General features: G+C 40.0%; 1 protein-coding gene and 1 long non-coding RNA gene across 3 annotated transcripts in view; one reads left to right on the top strand and one right to left on the bottom strand.

Moving 5' to 3' along the window:
- LOC139035128 (uncharacterized) overlaps positions 1 to 22,021 on the bottom strand; it is a 238,080-nt gene that overhangs the window by 103,565 nt on the left and 112,494 nt on the right. The gene's annotated exons all lie outside the window — the stretch shown is intronic.
- THEM4 (thioesterase superfamily member 4) overlaps positions 28 to 22,021 on the top strand; it is a 34,153-nt gene continuing 12,159 nt past the window's right edge. The window contains exons 1-3 of one of the 2 annotated variants that reach the window (XM_070467350.1): positions 28 to 266; positions 11,918 to 12,103; positions 21,358 to 21,517. In XM_070467350.1, coding sequence (XP_070323451.1) covers positions 128 to 266; positions 11,918 to 12,103; positions 21,358 to 21,517 — 485 coding nt within the window. In that variant the 5' untranslated portion in view covers positions 28 to 127. Of the gene's footprint in view, positions 267 to 11,916; positions 12,104 to 21,357; positions 21,518 to 22,021 lie in introns of both variants that reach the window. The other variant, XM_020874397.2, reaches the window with a different exon arrangement.

The raw sequence follows: 22,021 nt of genomic DNA, 5'->3' as shown, positions 1-22,021 counted from the left end.
CACCGGCGCGCCAGGCCCCGCCCTCACCTCGCCTCAGTTAAAGAGGAAGAGCGGGCGGGTGGGTAGCTGCGTGTGTGTCAGCCTTTACCTCAGCTGGCGCGAGCCAGCTCCGTCAGTTCTGGGAGCCATGCTGAGGAGCTGCACCGCGGGACTTCGCTCGCTCTGGGCCCTGCGCGGCGGGCGGGAAGGCGTGCCCCGGCTATCGACGGACCTACAACCCGCGCCGGTGAGTCCGGGTAGCCGGGCAGCGAAAATGGACAGAAAGATAGGATTTTTTCGTCAGGAACTAGCCTGTGATAAGGGGTGTGTTCAGCTGTTTATCCCTTTCCTCAGCCAACTGACCTCAGAATGAAAGCTAACATTAGCTCCAAAGCGTATCAGTATTAACAAGGTCACCGGATCTTTCAGTCTTGAGAGTCAAGCCAGAAGAATTTGGACAGGAGGGTGACGCGGTTTTGAGGCAGTGTGCAGGATGCTTGAATCGGGTCAGCAAGTCAAAGTATACCACCACTACTAATAAAGAAGGGTCATGACTTAAGCAAGGTTAATCTGAACCTAAGCAGTCTGGCAAATAACTATTACCTTATACCCTCAGGAGGATCAGTTTCCTCACGTTTAATACTTGTTACAAGATTTAAGTGAGATAAGGCAAGTATGTAACAGCGATGTCTGGCGTTAGTATTAAGTAAATATTGTTGCTGTTAAGTCGCTAAATCCTGTCAGACTCTTGTGACCCCATAGACTGTAGCCCGCCAGGCTTCTCTGGCCATGGGATTTCCCAGGCAAGAATACTGGAGTGAGTTGCCATTTCCTTCTCCAGGAGATCTTCCTGATCCAGGGATGGAGCCTGCATCTCCTGCATTGGCTTCTTTACCCCTGAGCCGCCAGGGATGCCCTAAATAAATATTGCCTGTTGGAGAACTGTTTCCTCCTCTATGTACCCTTAGTACTTTCCCATTGTTTTTGTTGTTCAGCCACTAAGTCGTATCTGACTCTTTGGGATCCCATGGACACCAGGCTTCCTTGTCCTTCACAGTCTTCCTCGGTTTGCTCGGACTCATGTCCATTGAGTCAATGATGCCATCTAGCCATCTTATACTCTGTTGCTCCCTTCTCCTCCTGCATCTTTCCCAGGATCAGGGTTTTTTCCAATGAGGTGACTCTTGCATCAGGTGGCCAAAGTATTGGAGCTTCAACTTCAGCATCAGTCCTTCCAATGAATATTCAGGGTTAATTTCCTTTAGTATTGACTGGTTTAATCTCCTTACTGACCAGGGGGCTCTCAATAAATAAACATTGCCTGTTCTTATATCCCTATGTTTTGATTCATCGATGTATTCAATTAATATTAATTGAGCACTAACAATATGCCATACATCAGTTTCTAATGCTGTAAAGATGAATAAGAAACAACCCTTTCAGAGAGCTCAAGTCTAATTTGGGAGGAAGGAGTACAAAACTTTTAAATATATGAACTATGGGAAGTACTAAGGGTCCATAGAGGAGGGAATAACTCCATTTTGAGCATGAACTAAAAGCTGTGTGTACCTTGTTTTTATTTATTTTTTTCAACTAAGTCAACTTTTATTTGGGCATTAATATCATAAGTCATTCCCATGTTACAATTTGAAAACACCAGTACTAAGAGAACAGAGCACTGGATTCAGATAAATAACTCTTTTAGTAATCATTAAGCACTTGAAAACTTTAAAAACAGGTGCAGGTGGGGGAGAGGAGACTCAGCAGGCTTCCTGAAAGGACAAAGACAAGAACAGTATCATTTCACTTCAGTATAACAACCCAAGATTTCTTTATCTACTGCTTTATCTACTAGAAAAAATAAGATTTTCTTTCTTATCATTTTCCACTCGCAGTTAATACAAATATTTGCTGACTCTCACCAGCTATATCTAAGGAATATCTAAAGATAATAGTTTATAAGGATATTGACTTAACTCTAGATAATTCAATTAAATTGTATTGCTTAAATTGTCCTCTCTGAAGACCAGTTCGGTGAAAATAATCATTTTAGGCTCTTATAGGACATGCACAAATGGATTCCATGCATGATAGTTAAAACCATTTTAACATCTCTGAAAATGTTAAGTTTAAGAAGTTTGAAACAATTGCTATACAATACTTATTATTAAGCAGTCTACTTGAATTGAATAATGAAATAATGTTCACCTTGGAAGATTCAAGGTAACTAATAATTACAGTAAAATTAGCTTCCCCAATTATTTTAATATTAAAAATAATAAAGACAACTAACATATTAAAATATTCAAATAATAGTAAATGGTGAAAAATTTCAAGATGAAGTTTTTAGCAAAAAGAAAGGAGAGGTTGGTACCTTTTTGTTTATTTATTTTTGTTGTGCTGGGTCTTTGTTGCTGTGCCCGGGCTTTCTTGGGGGTTTTTTCTAGTTGTAGCGAGCAGGGGCTACTCTTGGTTGCAGAGCACATGCTTCTCACTGCAGTGGCTTCTTTTGTTGTGAAGCACAGGCTCTAGTATGTGTAGGCTTCAGTCATTGCAGCACACAGGCTCAGTAGTTGTGGCTCCCAGGCTCTAGCATGGGCTTAGTAGTTGTGATGCACAGGCTTAGTTGCTTCACAGCATGAGGGATCTTTCTGGACCAGGAATCAAACCTGTGTCCCCTGCATTGACAGGCAGATTCTTACCTGCTGTACCACCAGGGAAATCCAAGGCTGATGCTTTTAATAGAAACACTAATTAGTATTATAATGGGATTCTAATGGTATTAGCTGTACGGAATAAGTAATAATTGATGAAATGAGGATGTTTTTTATTGGTATTTATTTCCTCGATTACTTAAAGTTTTCACTAGAAGTCTAAAAACTGGGGGTTGAATATACAGAAGAGCATTAAGTATGGGCAATTTATGAGAGCAAAGACATCAAAAGAGTATTTTGAAGTTATAGGCTCATTTCCAGGCTTGTGCAGAACATGCTTCTCTTTTCAACTTTGGGTTAAAAAATATCTACAAGACTGTGGTTGGGAGCCTCCAAATGGGGCTATTCAGTAGTCATGTTTCTTTCTTCTGGGCCTTTTGCCTTCTGCCAGTTCTTCTCAATTTTCTTGAGACAGGAAATGATACTTCATTCTACTTATCACCATCTTAAGGCATTCAGGATTATCTTGAATAAGTGGTTCAGTTTGTACTGTAAATTCTTTGTTGTAAGTGGAAACCTGACTTTGACAAGAATAAGTGAGAGTCACTCAGTCATGTCCAACTCTTTGCAACCTCATGGACTCTACAGTCCATGGAATTCTCCAGGCCAGAATACTGGAGTGGGTAGCCTATCCCTTCTCCAGCACATCTTCCCGACCCAGGAATTGAACTGGGGTCTCCTGCATTGCAGGTGGATTCTTTACCAGCTGAGCTACCAGGGAAGCCCAGAACAAGGATGTCAGCCATAAATGGCTGGCGATTAGGTTCACCATATTTTAACCACCAGACTGTGTGCTGTGTGCTTAGTCACTCATTTGTGACCCACTCTTTGCGACCACATGGACTATAACCTGCCAGGCTCCTCTGTCCATGGAATTCTCCAGACAAGAATACTGGAGTGGGTTGCCATGCCCTTCTCCAGGGGATCTTCCCAACCCAGGGATCCAACCCAGGTCTTCAGCATTGCAGGTGGATTCTTTACTGTTTGAGCCAGGGAAGCCTGATCGTCTGCTCTCACAGTCAGAGTGTCCTGGTTGAGGAGATGTGTAACTCGCTTGGCATCAAGTTGCAGACATTCATCAGTTTCAATAAAATGTTGATGAATAAAGTCATCTGCTGTTGCTTTCAATTCGGGACAGCCTAGACACTCTGCTAGCATACTTAAACTGAGACAGTTTGAAGCATCAGCTTGTTCTTTCCAAAAATCAACACACAAACTTCCCTGGGGTCCAGTGATTAAGAATCTGCCTGCCAATCCAGGGGACATGGGTTTGATCCTTGCTTGGGGATGATTCCACATGCTGTGCGGTAACTGAGCCCATGTTCTGGAGTCCGCAAGCTACAAGTTCTGAACCCACATGCCACAACTATTGAAGCCCAAGCACCCTGGAGGCCATGCTCTGCAACAAGAGAAGCCATTGCAATGAGAAGCCCTGCTTACCTCAACTAAAGAGTAGCCCCCACTAGCTGCAACTAGAGAAAGCCCACATGTAGCAACAAAGACCCAGCACAGCCAAAAAAAGAAATCAACACACATCTTCTTCACAGGTTCAGTCTGGTACCAGTTTGCTGCATCTAACAAAGACTGAACATTGTTGCTTTTCACAGAAATTCTCATAGTATAAGCAAATTCCACAAGTTATTTGATAATGTCAGGTGCAGCAAGCATCTTTGAGTTCTATTTCAAAGGTCTTTGATTCAAGCATGTGAGTTGTGAGCTTTAAGTTTAAAAAAATGACTGGCTGCACCAAGGACAACATGATGAGGAGGTATCTTTTGTTCCTGGACCATAAGTATCACATCACACAATGTTTTCTTTGTATTTATGTAGCTTGTCAACAAGGTTCTGCAGTCAGTTTCTCCCAGCATGATTTCAAGTTGACCCTGGGTATAAATCCCTGGGTAGACTGTAGATTCAACTATAGTTGAGTAGTGAATTTAAATCACTGTTTCTGAATGTTATTCATGATACCCATGAAGCCAGCCAATTTGGCAAATTTCTTCTCACTGGGGCTTCTGTTTACCAAATACTGAGGCTGAGAGAGGGCCACTGCAATGCCCTCCCCCCCAACAGGCAAGCAGGCCACTGTGGTAGGACAAGGCCCAACCACCCCCTCAAGCTCTCCAGGGGCAGCAACACGGGCTTTATGGCATTTCCCTTAGAACCAGAGCCCAGCCAACTTACTTTTAAAGAATAACTAGTACAGATCCATTCTTAATCCTGTGTCATCACCACCTCAGTGGACGTGAACTTGAGCAAACTCCAGGAGATAGTGGAGGACGGAGGAGCCTGGTGTGCTGCAGTCCATGAGGTCATAGAGTCAGACACGACTTACTGACTGAACCACAACCGCCATCTTATACATTTGAAAAGAAAACTGTCCTGTGCTCATCTTACAACAAAGATAGATTCATTTCTTTAATTATATGTTGGTGTCTGGTAGTCTATGTTGAGAATATTTAATAATATTTACAGACTTTGTAACAGTAGTATTTACAGGCTTTACAAATCATGCCTCTTTTGGTTCAGTAACTTAATCTTAAAAGGAGATACATTAAAAAGTTGTAACTTAAGCCCCACTTGAAACACACATAATCAAACATCTCGCAAGACCTTTCCCCTATTCAGGGCAACAAAAAGTAGTGATTATCCCTAACATTTATCCCTCATGCACAGAGTCTGTGCTGTGAATTTATAGGTGCCTTTACTTCCAAGTATCACTTAGTTCTCATCTCCTTGAACTGAAACTTTCATTATTTTTATTTCTCACAATATCATAGTATTCATCTGAGGTCCCAAACTCAACATGCCCCAAACTAAAATTAATGGTTCCACTCCTACTTTCTACCTCCTGACATTCACACAAACATTAACAAAAACCTCCTTTTTCTTTTCCTTCTGTTCACTCCAGTCTTCAAACCACAAGTCAGGAATTATCCAAAACTCTTCTACTTTCTCTTCCCCCATGATCAGTCAGTCTCTATGACCCTTGGTCCCAATATCCTAGATATCTCTTAAATCTCTTCATTCCTTTCTACCTTCTGGTCATTTCAGCTTCTGACCATATTTCTCCTGGACCTCTGCAACAGTCTTTTAACTGGTTTCCTTACCATTGCTTCTCACCTTACAATTCATCCTTTACATCAGAGGGAGCTTTCTAAAACCTCAGTTCATGTTACTGCTTTGCTTAAAACTCCCTAAGGCACTCCATAATGGAAAAAAGTACTTTGCCACTCAATTGGCATGTATTCTTCATGATTCTTTAAAGACTCCTTTTCTTTAAATAGCTTCATCCTAGGCAATAATACTTATGAAATCAAAGTGTGATACACTATTTATGTCCTTTTATAATATTCATTTAAAAATACATGTGTTATTGTTGTTGTGCCACCTAAAATTGTCTTTCCTATTGACCTTTTGAAATATTAACCTAGAAGATGAAATTTAAGCTTTCATTAAAGCCAAAGAGCCACTATAGTGTCACCCCTCTTCTGCTTTGCCATCCCCATCTTGCTACTGTTCTCTTTGTACCTTTCAGCCATAAAGACTGAAATCCTAGAAGTTCCCCATATTTCTCTGCCTTCACTTGGAGCAGCCTGCCTATTGTTTCTTTAGTGAGCTTTTCATCCTTTAGAAACCACCTATATCAGTTCTCATCTTTTTGAAGTTTTCCCTAAAAGTCACTTCTTCTGTGTCTGTATCTACTTCTGTTGTAGCATTTTTCACACTCAAGGCTACAAGTATTTGAGGACAGGGTCTAAGTCTTCTCTCTTTATGTTACCTGTACCTGGCCCAGAACCAGAGCATATAGTAGGGCTCAAAAAAGTTTGTTGCAGGACTTCACTGGCAGTCCAGTGGCTAAGATTCCACACTTCCACTGCAGGGGACATAGTTTCAATCCCTGGCTGGGAAACTAAGATCCCACATGCCATACAGTGTGGCCCTAAAAGGGGGGGAAAAAAAAAATGTGTTACACTCAGCTGAATCCCCTTGGACTTCAAAGTTAAAATCAGACAGGAGAAACTCCCAAACTCATTCTATGAGGCCACCATCACCCTGATACCAAAATCAGACAAAGATGGTACAAAAAAAGAAAATTACAGGCCAATATCACTGATGAAGTTTGATGCAAAAATCCTAAACAGAATTGAACAACACGTTTAAAAGATCATACATCATAATCAAGTGGGCTTTATTCCAGGATGCAAGGATTCCTCAGTATATACATATCAATGTGATATACCATATTAACAGATTGAAAGATAAAAACCATATGATCATCTCAACAGATGCAGAGAAAGCTTTTGATAAAATTTAACACCCATCTATCATAAAAAAAAAAGTACTCTTCAGAAAGTAGGCATGGAAGGTAAATATTCAACATAATAAAGGCCATATATGACAAGCATGGAAGGAAAATATTCAACATAATAAATGCCATATAGGACAAACCCAGCGCAAACATTATTCTCAATAGTGAAAACCTGAAAACATTTCCTCTAAAATCAGGAACAAGACAAGGGTGCCCACTCTTGCCACTATTATTCCATGTAGTTTGGGAAGTCCTGGCTGCTTCTCAATCAGAGAAGAAAAGGAAATAAAATAAATCCAGATTAGAAAAAAAAGAAGTAAAATTCTTACTGTTTGCAGATGAAATGAGACTATACATAGAAAACCATAAGGATGCCACCAGAAAATTACTAGAGCTAATCAATGAATATAGTAATATCACAGGATATAAAATTAACACACAGAATTCCCTTGCATTCCTATACACTAAGAATGAAAAATCAGAAAGGTAAATTAAGGAAACAATCCTATTCACCATGGCAACTAAAAGAATAAAATACCTAGGAAAATCTATGTAAAGAGACAAAAGACCAGTATGCAGAAAACTATCAAACAGTGATGAAAAAAAACAAAGATGACACAAACAGCTGAAGAGCTATATCATGTTCTTGGATTGGAAGATTCAATATTGTGAAAATGACTATGCTACCCGAAGCAATCTATAAATTCAATTCAATTCCTATCAAACTACCAATGATATTTTTCACAGAACTAGGACAAATAATTTCACAATTTGTATGGAAACACAAAAGACTCTGAATAGCCAAAGTAATCCTGATACTGAAGAATGAAACTGGAGGAATCAACCTTCCTGACTTCAAACTATACAACAAAGCTACAGTCATCAGGACAGTATGGTACTGGAACAAAAACAAATATAGACCGATGGAACAAGATAGAAAGCCCAGAGATGAATCCACCTACCTATAGGCACCTTATCTTTGACAAAGGAGGCAAGAATATACAATTGAGAAAAGACAATATCTTCAATAAATGGTGCTGGGAAAACAGGACAGCTAGATATAAAACACTGAAATTAAAATACTTCCTAACACCATACACAAAAATAAACTCAAAAGGGATTAAAGACCTATATGTAAGACTAGAAACTATAAAACTCTTAGAGGAAAACATAGGCAGAACACTCTCTGACACAAATCACAGCAAGATCCTCTATGACCCACCTCCTAGAGTAATGGAAATAAAAACAAAAATAAATAAATAGGACCTACTTAAACTTAAAAGCTTTTGCACATTGAAGGAAACTATAAACAAGGTGAAAAGTCAGCCCTCAGAATGGAAGAAAACAATGGCAAATGAAACAACTGACAAAGGATTAATCTCTAAAATATAAAAACAGCTATTGCAGCCCCATACCAGAAAAACAAACAATCCAATCAAAAAGTGGGCAGAAGACCTGAAGAGATATTTTTCCAAAGAAGACATACAGATGGCTAATAAACATGTGAAAAGATGCTCAACATTGCTCATTATTAAAGAAATGCAAATCAAAATTACAATGAAGTATCACCTTTCACTGGTCGGAATGGCCATCAAAAAAATCTACAAACAGTAAATGCTAGAGAGGGTGTGGAAAAAAGGAACCCTCTTGCACTGTTGATGGAATGTGAATTGATACAGACACTATGGAGAACTGTATGCAGGTTCCCTAAAAAAACTAGGAATAAAACTACCATATGACCCAGCAATCAGGCATATACCCTGAAGGAAACCATGACTGAAAAAGACACATGTACGCTAATGTTCATTGCAGCACCATTTACAATAGCAGGACATGGAAGCAACCTTGGTGTCCATCAACAGATGAATGGATAAAGAAGCTGTGGTACATGTAATAATGGAATATTACTTAGCTATAGAAAGGAATGTATTTGAGTCAGTTCTAATGAGGTAGATGAACCTAGAGCCTATTATACAGAGTGAAGTAAGTCAGAAAGAGAAAAACAAATATGTCATAACACATACAGATGGAAACTAGAAAGATGGTACTGATGAACCTATTTGCAGGGCAGCCAAGGAGCCACAGACATAAAGAACAGACTTGTGGACACAGTAGAGAAAGGAGAGGATGAGACGAATTGAGAATAACATTGCAACATATACATTATCTTATGTAAAATAGACAGTGGTAATTTGCTATAAGATTCATGGAGCTCAAATCCATGCTTTTTGTAACAATCTAGAGGAATGGGATGGGGTAGGAGGTGGAAGGGAGGCTCAAAAGAGAGGGAACATATGTATACCTATGGCTGATTCATGTTGATCTATGGCAGAAACCAACACAATATTATAAAGTAATTATCCTTCAATTAAAAATAAATATTTTAAAAAGTCAGGTGGGAGAGCCCAGGATCAAGGGAGTCATTCTAATTCCTAAAAGTCTTCTATTATCTCTATTGCACTGGCCCATAAAAGGATGCTAGAACTGATCAAACCTAGAGATTCCTATATTAAATGAAAGCTATAGATGAGGTAAACCCAAATTCACAACTCCAAAGCTTACACATTCTCTTCTCTCAATTGACAAGTATTGGTCAATACACACTAATTTATGACTAATTGTGTCTGTTATGTTACTTTCAGAATTTACGTACTTTAAAAACTACATGATTGGAACTAAATTCTAAGGAAATAATCCAAAGTAGAGAAAATACCATATTCATAATGTTCCAACGGTCCTTGTCATTTAAAGCAGCAAAAGATTGGAAACAATTTACATGTACAATTTAAATGGTTGAGTAAAGTATAGTATATCATTTTAAAGGACTATTTTTCTGCTGTTGAAAATGGTTATAACAGATTAGGACATGAGAAAGTCAACACTAAAGAATTTTAAGTGATGACGTAAAAGAAAAATTACATTTCTTACTGAGATTACAAGTATACTGAGAAAAGTTACAAAAACTTGGAGGAAATATATCAAAATTTTACCATTAGTTATATTAATATGAAGAGATAATAAGTGGGTTAAAGTTTTTTTGTTTGTCTTTTCTTTCCTTACCAAATTTTTTGAGCTGAAAATCTGAAGGGACAAGCCAATCCAAAACCATAGGGAAAAAAAAAACAAAGGTACAGGTACTAGGCTAGGGAGTGGAGTAGTCTCAATCTTACTTATATTTCCCCTCATGAAGTCAAGACTTTTTATAGCTAGGAAGTGTTTAGTTCCATAGAGTTCTTAAAACAGGCTCCCTGAATTCTTACCATTTGACCAGGACCCAACCCTGAGGTCAGCAGAAGCCTGTTTAGCTGGTTATTTCATCACAGTAAGTGTACCTCCCTGTACCCTGGGTGTAGTCGGAGTGTTGCAGATACTTTGAATCTGAATGACTTGATAAGGGTGACTGGAAGTGCATTCTTAATGTTCTAGGATTTCTGCACAAGTCACAGTAACTGATTTTCCTTTGTGGTACCTGTGGACATTTGCTTTGTTCAGCTCCTTTGTAAGCGACACTTTGTCATCCTCCAGGGCCCCTGTACCTTTCCACCTGCTGTGTGGGCACTGGTGTTGTAGCAGTGCTGAACACTACAGGGAAATAGCACTGGTGGAAGCTGTGGTTATTGTGACTCCAAGAGCTTTTCTCCTCCAGCCTCTTCCTCCTCTTTCTTTGTGTTGGCTTTCTGTTCTCTTTCTGAAAGAACATTTAGCTCTTTCACCGACTCTGTTACATAGTTCAAAAAACTGGGATTAACTCTGGTATTTTTCCTCTTCCCTCACTCTCCTATATCCAAATAGTCACCAGTTCTGCTTCTGCAGTTCTGCTTTAGCTGAGTTACTCCAGTAGCTTCCAGACAAGGCCCTCTAATTCCAATCTTGAAATCATTCTCATTATCTTTCATATTATGACCAAATCTGATCTTGTCACTCCCTTGTCTAAAATCTCACCAAGAGCACTGCAGATACAATTCAAACCAGTTAACTTAAAGTGGAAGCGTCTCACAGTCAGGCTCCTCCCCTTGTACTGAAACAATGCCAAACTTCCTTGAGGCCTTGTTTCTTTTATTTATTTATTTACGTATTTGTTGACTGCACTGGTCTTCATTGCAGCACATAGGGCTTCTCTTAGTTCTAGTGCACTATTTCGGGGCTTCTCATTGCAGTCCACTGTCATAGTTGCCCCTCGGCATGTGGCTTTTTAGTTCCCCAGCCAGCGATCAAACCCAAATCCCCTGCATTAGAAGGCAGACTCTTAACCACTGGACACCAGGTAAGTCCTGAGCCCTTAGTTTCATCATCTGTAAAATGGGGATATAATTACCACATACGTCGTATGGTTGTTGTAAGGCCCCTCAAAACTGTTTCATGTCTCCTTGCCTTTACACACAATATTCCTTTGCCTACAATACTCTTTCTGTCTGGTTGATTTCTGCTTGTCTAATTGAATCTAGTGAAGATTCAAGTCAAAGGACCCCCTCCCTGATTACCCAATCTGAGATGAATACCTCTCCCCTGTGCTCTGGCTTCCTGTGTGTTTCCCACTGGTAGCACCTTTTACATAGAGAAAAGTTGTCTGACCTTCATCTTTCTTTTTTTTTTTTTTTTCTTTTTTCTTTTTCATCTTTCTTTATTACCAGTTTCTAGCTTACCTGTGCTTCATTAAGGTTTGAGAAAAAGAAGGGGCTCTGCAGACTTAATACCAACTCTGCCACTAGCTAGTTGGATGACTTTGAGCAAATCATTTATCCTCTCAATCTCCCATTTCTCCTAAGGAGGGAGGGCCAGGTGATGGCTAGAAATTTGTTTCCACTTCAAAATGACAAGCTTTGGGGAAGAGGAAAAGCAGTAAGATAGTCTTAACAGAATATGTTATGAAATCAGATGTACCTTCCTTTACTCTCCTTTTTCTCCTTTTAGAGGTTGTTTTCTGCTGAGAAAGTCATTCATACGGACTGTGCTCTCCCCAACCCCAGCTGGAGCAAGGACTTAAAACTCCTTTTTGACCAGTTTATGAAGAAATGCGAAGATGGTTCCTGGGAACGTTTGCCTTCATATCGACATAGATCTACTCAAATTAGTGAAGACTTCAAGACCTATTTCCTTGGTAGGAATGTTACTCTCCCATACAGAATACTTAAATATCAAATATAAAACTAAGAACAGATTGAAGCACTAATTATCACTTGAAAAAGGAAGGAGGAGAGTGCAGGGAGGTTGCTATATTCTCTAGTTTTCTAGGCCAGAAATCTCAATGAATTTTGCAGATTGTGGGAGAGCATAAAGTCTATTGCCATTAATAAGCCTGCCCCCACCATGGCATCATCATCAGCATTAGCAGGAAGGGGCCCCAGAAAGCCTCCACCCTCCCACATTCTCATCACCTTTCTGTCTTGAGGCTGTCATCACTAACCTTCATTTACTATTTGTCCCAGTATGTGGCTCTGACCCCCCAGGAAGCTCAGAACACTCAAGTACCCCCTCATCTCACAGACTCTAAACTCCCATGACAGATCACCCCACCTCCAACATACACATATTGCACTTCCTGTCCTCTGTGTGTGTGTGTTTTAATTAATAGATTTTTTTTTTAGTAGTAGTTTCAGGTCTATAGTGAAAAGAGTGCAGAGTTCTCAAATATCCCTTACTTCCCTCCGCCAGGTTCCCATTTATTAATATCTTGCCATAGTAAGTATATTTGTTATGATGATGAGACTATATTGGTAACATGAACTTAAGTCCATAGTTTACATCAGGGCTTATTCTTTGTATAATACTTTATGAAGTTTGACAAATGTATAATGATATGTATCATACTGAATAGTTCCACTGCCTTAAAAATTCACTGTGTTCCTTCTGTTCATCTCTCCCTCTTCCCTCCAAACACTTGGCAACCACTGATCTTTTCACTCTCTCCATGATTTTGCCTCTTCCAAAATACATACAGTATGTAACCTTTTCAGATTGTTTTCTTTCACTTAATAATATGCATTTTAAGGTATATTTATTTATTTTTTCCATAGTACTTATCTCCATAAGACAATGCTTTGTGTTTTTTTAATGGTTTATCCCTCACCACTAGACTGTTTGCTTCATAAGGGCAGAGGTTTTTGTATGTTTTATTCCCCACTATAGCTCCAGTGCTTAGAATAGTACCTGGTACATAGTAAGTGCCTTATACATACTTGTAGGAAGAAGAGAAATAAGAAGGGAAGGAGGAAACACACGCCAGGGAACCTGCTTAAGATGCTGTACTTGGTTTTTTGTTTCTTTTTTTTACCTAAGATCTCTGCCCTTCTGGAGTAATGAGAGACAAACCACTAAATAATGAAAACAAAGTAAGTCAGATGGTAATACATGCTGTGAAAAAAATAGATGCACTTTAATAACAACAAAAGAGATTCCTCATATAGGAATTGGGAGGAACAATGTATGGCCACCTTTTCTACCCATTGCTTTTTTTTTTTTAAAAAAGGAAGTTTATTAGCACATATACCTCATGTACACCTGGGAGATACCCAGGGGAAAGTAGTGAGCAACTCCCCTAGATGGTCTAAGCCACTGGGTTAAATACCATTTCAACTAAAGACGAAAGAAAAGTGTTGGGGATAGGAAGCAGTATGGGGAGATTACAAGGAAAAGATGTAAGTTGTTGCTTTCTCCCTTGAAAAGATTCTCTTGTGACACAGAGTTGTCCTTCTCTTACTGATACAGAGATGGAGATTTCCTTTATATGTAAATTTCTGAGGTTATTGATATTTCTCCCTTGCAAAAAGTTAACCTCAGTTTTGTAATACAAAACAGGTTGGGTGCTTCCCTGGTGGCTCAGTTGGTAAAGAATCTGCCTCCAATGCAGGAAACCTGGGTTTGATCCCTGGGTTGGAAAGATCCCTTGGAGAAGGGAACAACTACATACTCCAGTATTCTGGCCTGGAGAATATCGTGGACCAGTTCAGTTCAGTCCAGTTCAGTTCAGTTCAGTCGATCAGTTGTGTCCAACTCTTTGCGACTTCATTGACTGCAGCACGCCAGGCCTCCCTGTCCATCACCAACTCCCGGAGTTTACCCAAACTCATGTCCATCGAGTCAGTCTGCCATCCAACCATCTCATCCTCTGTCGTCTCCTTCTCCTCCTGCCTTCAATCTTTGCCAGCATCAGGGTCTTTTCAAATGAGTTAGCTCTTCTCATCAGGTGACCAAAGTATTGGAGTTTCAGCTTCAACATCAGTCCTTCCAATTCAGGACTGATTTCCTTTAGGATGGACTGGTTGGATCTCCTTGCAGTCCAAGGGACTGTCAAGAGTCTTCTCCAATACCACAGTTGAAAAGCATCAGTTCTTCAGCATTCAGCTTTCTTTATAGTCCATCTCTCGTATCCATACATGACCACTGGAAAAACCATAGGCTTGACTAGATGGACCTTTGTTGGCAAAGTAATGTCTCTACTTTTTAATATATTGTCTAGGTTGGTCATAACTTTCCTTCCAAGGAGTAAGTGTCTTTTAATTTCATGGCTGCAGTCACCATCTGCAGTGATTTTGGAGCCCCCAAAAATTAAGTGTGCAACTGTTTCCACTGTTTCTCCATCTATTTGCTATGAAGTGATGAGACGAGATGCCATGATCTTTGTTTTCTGAATGTTGAGCTTTAAGCCAACTTTTTAACTCTCCTCTTTCACTTTCATTAAGAGGCTTTTTAGTTCTTCACATTCTGCCATAAGTATGGTGTCATCTGCATATCTGAGGTTATTGATATTTTCTCCCAGCGATCTTGATTCCAGCTTGTGCTTCTTCCAGCCCAGCGTTTCTCATGATGTACTCTGCATATAAGTTAAATAAGCAGGGTGACAATAGACAGCCTTGACATACTCCTTTTCCTATTTGGAACCAGTCTGTTGTTCTGTGTCCAGTTCTAACTGTTGCTCCCTGACCTGCATACAGGTTTCTCAGGAGGCAGGTCAGGTCTGGTATTCCCATCTCTTTAAGAATTTTCCACAGTTTGTTGTGATCCACACAGTCAAAGACTTCGGCACAGTCAATAAAGCACAAGTAGATGTTTTTCTGGAACTCTCTTGCTTTTTCAATGATGCAATGGATGTTGGCAATTTGATCTTTGGTTCCTTTGCCTTTTCTAAATCTAGCTTGAACATCTGGAAGTTCAGGGTTCACATACTGTTGAAGCCTGGCTTGGAGAAATTTGAGTATTACTTGCTAGCGTGTGAGATAAGTGCAATTGTGCAGTAGTTTGAGCATTCTTTGGCATTGCCTTTCTTTGGGATTGGAATGAAACTGACCTTTTCCAGTCCTGTGGCCACTGCTTAGTTTTCCAAATTTGCTGGCATATTGAGTGCAGCACTCTCACAGTATCATCTTTTAGGATTTGAAAAAGCTCAACTGGAATTCCATCACCTCCACTAGCTTTGTTCGTAGTGATGCTTCCTAAAGCCCACTTGACTTCACATTCCAGGATGTCTGGCCCTAGTTGAGTGATCACACCATCGTGATTTTCTGGGTCATGAAGATCTTTTTTGTATAGTTCTGTGTATTCTTGCCACCTCTTGTTAATATTTCTGCTTATGTTAGGTCCATACCATTTCTTTCCTTTATTGTTCCCCTCTTTGCATGACAAGTTCCCTTGGTATCTCTTATTTTCTTGAAGAGATCTCTACTCTTTCCCATTCTATTGTTTTCCTCTAGTTCTTTGCATTGACCACAGAGGAAGGCTTTCTTATCTCTCCTTACTATTCTTTGGAACTCTGCATTCAAATAGGTGTATCTTTCCTTTTCTCCTTTGCCTTTTGCTTCTCTTCTTTTCATAGCTATTTGTAAGGCCTCCTCAGACAACCATTTTGCCTTTTTGCATTTCTTTTTCTTGGGAATGGTCTTGATCACTGCCTCCTGAACAATGTCACAAACCTCCGTCCATAGTTCTTCAGGCACTCTTATCAGATCTAATCCCTTGAATCTATTTGTCACTTCCACTGTATAATCATAAGGGATTTGATTTAGGTCATACCTGAATGGTCTAGTGGTTTTCCCTACTTTCTTCAATTTAAGTCTGAATTTGGCAATAAGGAGCTCATAATCTGAGCCACAGTCAGCTCCTGGTCTTGTTTTTGCTGACTCTATAGAGCTTCTCCATCTTTGTCTGCAAAGAATATAATCAATCTGATTTTGGTGTTGACGATCTGGTGATGTCCATGTGTAGAGTCTGCTCCTGTGTTGTTGGAAGAGGGTATTTGCTATGACTAGTGCGTTCTCTTGGCAAAACTCTATTAGCCTTTGCCCTGCTTCATTCTGTACTCCAAGGCCAAATTTGCCTGTCACTCCAGGTGTTTCTTGACTTCCTACTTTTGCATCCCAGTCCCCTATAATAAAAAGAACGTCTTTTTTGGGTATTAGTTCTAGAAGGCCTTGTAGCTCTTCACAGAACTGTTCAGCTTCAGCTTCTTCAGCATTACTGGTAGGGGCATAGACTTGGATTACTGTGATATCGAATGGTTTGCCTTGGAAATGAACAGAGATCATTCTGTCATTTTTGAGATTGCATCTGAGTACTGCATTTCGGAGTCTTTTGTTTACTATGATGGCTATTCCATTTCTTCTAAGAGATTCTTGCCCACAATAGTAGATGTAATGGTCATCTGAGTTAAATTCACCCATTCCAGTCCATTTTAGTTCGCTGATTGCTAAAATGTCAACGTTCACTCTTACCATCTCCTGTTTGACCACTTCCAATTTGCCTTGATTCATGGACCTAATATTCCAGGTTCCTATGCAATATTGCTGTTTACAGAATCGGACTTTACTTCCATCACCAGTCACATCCAAAACTGGGTGTTGTTTTTGCTTTGGCTCCATCTCTTCATTCTTTCTGGAGTTATTTCTCCACTGATCTCCAGTAGCATATTGGGTGTGTGTGTGTGAGTGTGTGTGTGTGTGTGTGTGTGTGTATGCCTAAAATGTATACATTCTTTATTTTTAGAGTCAGCCTTTTTGGTTTCTTATTTGCAGCACCCTTTGTATGTTCATTCAGCAACTCTCTGTTGAGGATCTGTGCTCTACAAAGCATATTCCTGAAACAAGCCTGAGTGCACAGATAGGGTTCCTGACTTCATGAAGTTTATACAGATATTTCTCATTTTACTCATTACCTGTTAATCATGTAAACATATCTTTAGGGAAGCATTTGGGGATTGTGATGTTTTGGGGTTGTTTTCTTTTTTCTTTTGGCCATGCTGTGCGACTTGCTGTATCTTAGTTTCCCAACCAGGATTAGAACCCATGCCACCTGCAGTGGAAGCAGAGAGCTCAAACCACTGGACAGCCAGGGAATTCCCATGATGATTGTTTGTTTGTTTAATGACCCCAAGTAGGCCCTTAATGTTGCCTGGCCATCGTATTTAATTTTTCCCTGTCTACTCACTCTCCTGCTCTCCTGGATGACTGTTTCCTACCTTCTTTTTCTCAAGCCTTACTCTTAGCTGCTCTTGTCTCCTGTCTCATAGAAAATCAAAGCAATCAGAAGAGAATTTCCAAACAACCCCTGCTTCTTCCCTGTATCTGTGCCTGATGTTCTGCTTTGTCCTGTGGTGAATGAACTAACCATACTCTTATGAGAGGTCAAGCTATCAATGTGTGTACTGTATCCCTTTGGCCTACTTAAGGACATCCCTTCTCTGCTACATCTTTCTCATCAGCATACAGACATGCCACATCTCGGTTTCTTTCTTCCTAGTCTCTCTTAAACCCTCTCCAGGCATACTCTCACTCACACCACTCCATCAGAACTACTGTCACCAGTGACCTTCATGTTGCTAACCAGTGACCTCACTTAGCTTTTGGTATAGCTGACAACTCCTTTCTCCTTGAACTTGGCTTCCAAGACACCACATTCTTCTACTTCACTGCCTCTTGCCTTTTAGCTTCTTTTGCCAGTTCCTCCTTGTCCTGAAACTTGATGTTAGGGTGCCCCATGTCGCCAACCTTAGTACTCCTTGCTTCACTATACTCTGTTGGTGATCTTATTCAGTCACATGGCTTTAGAGGCCATCCAAAAGATAACTTCCTAATCTAATGGTTGAAATTTAGTGAGTGGGTTCAAATTCCGCTTCCATAATTTAAAGCTGTGTTACCTTAGGCAAGTTACTTTACCTTTCTTTGCCTTAGTTTCCTCATGGCATTTGCTGAGTACTTCAGTATTTGCTGAAGGAATGAAGCAAAAATAAAACCACCTTTACCAAGAAAAATGGTAATTTATAAGTTTCTTTATAGAACTGCCAGTACAGAGAGAAATAAGAATTAACTATTTTACAAATGAGGGGGAAATTTAGCAGTTTGTAGTACTAATTCCATTCTGACTATTGAACACATCACACAATTAATTAAGTATACTTAACCAGTGCAGTCTGGCTTCTATGCTAATAGCTCTACTGAAATTTCTTCACTTAAGCCACTAGCAACCTAATTGTCAAATTTGATGGGCATTTTTCAGTCCTTACTGTGCTAATTTAGCTGTTAATTTCATTCTCCTTGAAATGTTTTGTCTGTTGGCTTTCACAAACCTCTCTGAGCAATTTTCCCTTTCTCCTTCTATCCACTCCGTAAATATCAGTGGTTTCCAGGGTTCAGTTCCCACATGTTTCTATTCATCCTTTATCCAATCTAACTACCCTGTCTTGCCTGAAACTTGACCCTCTCAGACTAGGGAGGAGTTTGAAGTCCTGTCTTCTACCCACACTTGCTTTCAAATCTTTACTTCCTCTGCTCCTTAGAAAACCCCCATTCCTTTTGAGGTTTATACCTTCTGACTTTATCACCCTCAACTTCCTCTTCTTGTAGCTGTCATCTACCAACCTTTCCCTCATATGTTGAGCATTTCAGCACCTGGTTAACTGTCTTCCTCTCTACCCAGTTCCATACACCATTCTCAGCAACCCAGCATCCACATCATGGCTACTCGGTTTATTTACCTCCTCATAAACTTTCTTTTGCACAGCCCCAGCAACACGCTCCCTTAGACATCTTGAGCCTTTTCATCTTCAGAAAATGCACAAACTCCAAATTCACACATTTAGACATCCTTTTTTTGACTGCAGCCTTTTTCCTACCAGCTTACTTGGGCAAAGGCCCCACAGAAAAAATTATTTGGCCTCATTAAGACTGTCATCTCATTGAGTCCTCTACTTTCTCACTATCTCCATAGCCCTCTTTTATCTGAACTTCTTTAGCATATTTGTGCAGGATAACCCCAGCCCTGGATGAATCCAGCCATCTGCCACCTCTTATTTGCACAAGCCCTCACACAGCTGGAGAAAACCACCCCTCGACTCAGAAAAGTTTGGTGGTTGTGATTTGATAGTGTTTCAGTGATCTTCTCACTCATCTTTTTTTTATAGGCTCTCTTGTTTTTCATTTTTATTTATTTATTCAGTTTGGGTTATGCTGGGTCTTTGTTGCTATGTGTGCCTTTCTCTAGTTGTGGTGTGGGCTTTTCTCTAGTTGCAGCAAGCAGGGGCTACTCTTTGTTGCAGTGTGCAGGCTTCTCTTGTTGCAGAGCATGGGTTCTATGGCCCACAGGGTTCACTGGTTGCTGAGTGTGGGCTCAGTAGTTGTGGTTCCTGGGCTCTCGATCACAGGCTCAATAATTGTAGCACACGGGCTTAGTTGCTCCTTGGCCTGTGGGATCTTCCCCAACAGGGATCAAACCTGTGTGCCCTGCATTGGCAGGTGGATTCTTTTACCAGTGAGCCACCAGGGAAGCCACTCACTTATCTTTCGTATCTGCCTCCTTGCATCCCACTGGCAGAGGTTCTGAATGCAAATTTGATCATGTTACTCCTCTGCTACCTTCAGAGGAGTAGTTTTAAAAGACCAGTTCATGTATTTTTAAAAGACCAGTTCTTCTCAGATTTTAACTTGAAGATGAAGCACCTGGGAATCTTGTTAAACTGTAGGTTCAGCTTCAGTAGGTCAGCAGTAGAGCCCAAGAGCCTGCATTTCTAACAGACTTTCCCACCATCTTTTTTCCCCCAATTTTTATGAGGTAACCTCAATGTTTAGTGATCTAGACCAGAAGTTTTGAAATCCCAAGTAAAAAATTAGAAAGGTTTGATGCTTATCTTATCCTGAAGTCCCAGAATGTCAGAGTTGGGACAAACGTTAGGGGTCATTTAGATTTATCTACTCGCTGTATGGATAAAGAATGGAGAAAGGAGCGAATTCTAGGCCAAAGCTAAGTCACAAAAAATTTTCCAACTCCCAGGACAAGACTCTTTCTACTGTGCCATGAGACTGATTCTCAATTTTAAGTTTCTTTGGCCCTTCAAATCATTCAATTTCTCAACAACCGCAAGAATGAACATAGTGTGTGCCTATGTGCCAGTTGTTGAGCACATGGAATCCAAAAGACAGGGTGTCTGCCACCAAATGATCAAGGCATAAATAACAGGCATCCTTTCTTGTCCTCTCCACTTCTCCCAGATCTTCTCATCTCACATCCTTTTCCAAGTTTGTAAATGTAAATTTTGTAGCAATAAAGGAAACAGCATTATACATAGCAAATCATGATGAGCTATAAAAGAAAGCTGAGAGTTTTGGGAATTAAATCTTAAAATGGATATGAAAGAACAAATATGCCATTCCCTCAGAGCAGTAATTTTTAGTCTTTATTTTGAAGTTACCTACATTTTGACTCACAACCCAGAACACACAACTTGTGCACAGTTGTATAACTGAAAAATCATATCTAAATGAGTACACTAGTACTTATCCAGGATATATGTGAAGCATGAGTGTTTTTTTTTTTAAGTTTCTTTTTAAAGCCTTACAACCCACTAACTTGATTTCATGAACCATAATGGTTCTGACCCTGAGTTTGGGACTCAAGCATCATAATCACATTGAATATTGGGTTTAACTGACTCAGTTTCTGATTCAGTATGATATCTATCTTCTGCTCAGGTTAAACTCATGTCTGCAAGGAAAACTTCTCTACTATTACATTCCTCACTTCCTTTAAATCACATTTAAACTGCACTCATTTGAAGAAGGATTTCTGTCTATATTATTCCATTTTCCCTTCACATTTATGCACTGTATTTCCTGATTGCCATGTGTTAGTACTTTGTTTTGATTTCATTTATTTTTTACTGTGTCCTCACTTAAACCAATTCCACAGGAGCAGATATCCTCTATTCTGTTTCTCTGGAACTCTCCCATCCCCTTCGATTTTGCACCTGGTTGGCATTTTAATCAATCATCCATTGACCTGTGATTCTTGCAGGGAACAGATATTTGTTTCTGACATGGTGTTTTTCTCATACCTGTTTCTCATGTGCCCATCCATCTGATTGCCCTGCAGAACAAAAGCCTGTGAAAGAAGGACGACTATCACAGGTCCGGCTCTTCACCAGAGGCTTTGAGGATGGCCTGGGCTTTGAATATGTGATATTCAAAAATAATGATGAGAAAAGGACAGTTTGCTTGTTTCAAGGAGGTCCTTATCTGCAAGGAATACCTGGGTAAGAATGATAGCCTAGAAATGTGGCTCTAAGAGAGTATCTTACAGTATCACCTTTTATCAATGGACTATGATAAAGGCATTCAAGTGGTAATATAGATACATATATATATTTACTGATGTGGATATATATATATATATAGAGAGAGAGAGGGATATAAATTATTGAATGACAGAAGCATAGGACATAGTGCAAGTATATAATTTTAGAGAGTATCATTAACATGTTAATAATGGTTTGTCACTAGATGGCCTTATAGGCTTCCCTGAAGGTGCTTCAGCAGTAAAGAATCCACCTGCAATGCAGGAGATGTGGGCTTGATCCCTGAGTCGGGAAGATTCCCTGGAGGAGGGCATGGCAACCCACTCTAGTATTCTTATCTGGAGAATCCCATGGATAGAGGAGCCTGGTGGGCTACAGTCCATGGAGTCACAAAGAGTCAGACACAACTGAGCAACTTAGCACACATTCATCTAGATATATGCCCAGGAGTGGGATTGCTGG

Source organism: Odocoileus virginianus, chromosome 5 (genome assembly GCF_023699985.2).
Source record: "Odocoileus virginianus isolate 20LAN1187 ecotype Illinois chromosome 5, Ovbor_1.2, whole genome shotgun sequence".
Lineage (NCBI taxonomy): Eukaryota > Metazoa > Chordata > Mammalia > Artiodactyla > Cervidae > Odocoileus > Odocoileus virginianus.
The sequence above is the reverse complement of the archived record's forward strand: the minus strand, read 5'-3'. Positions and strand labels throughout refer to the sequence as shown.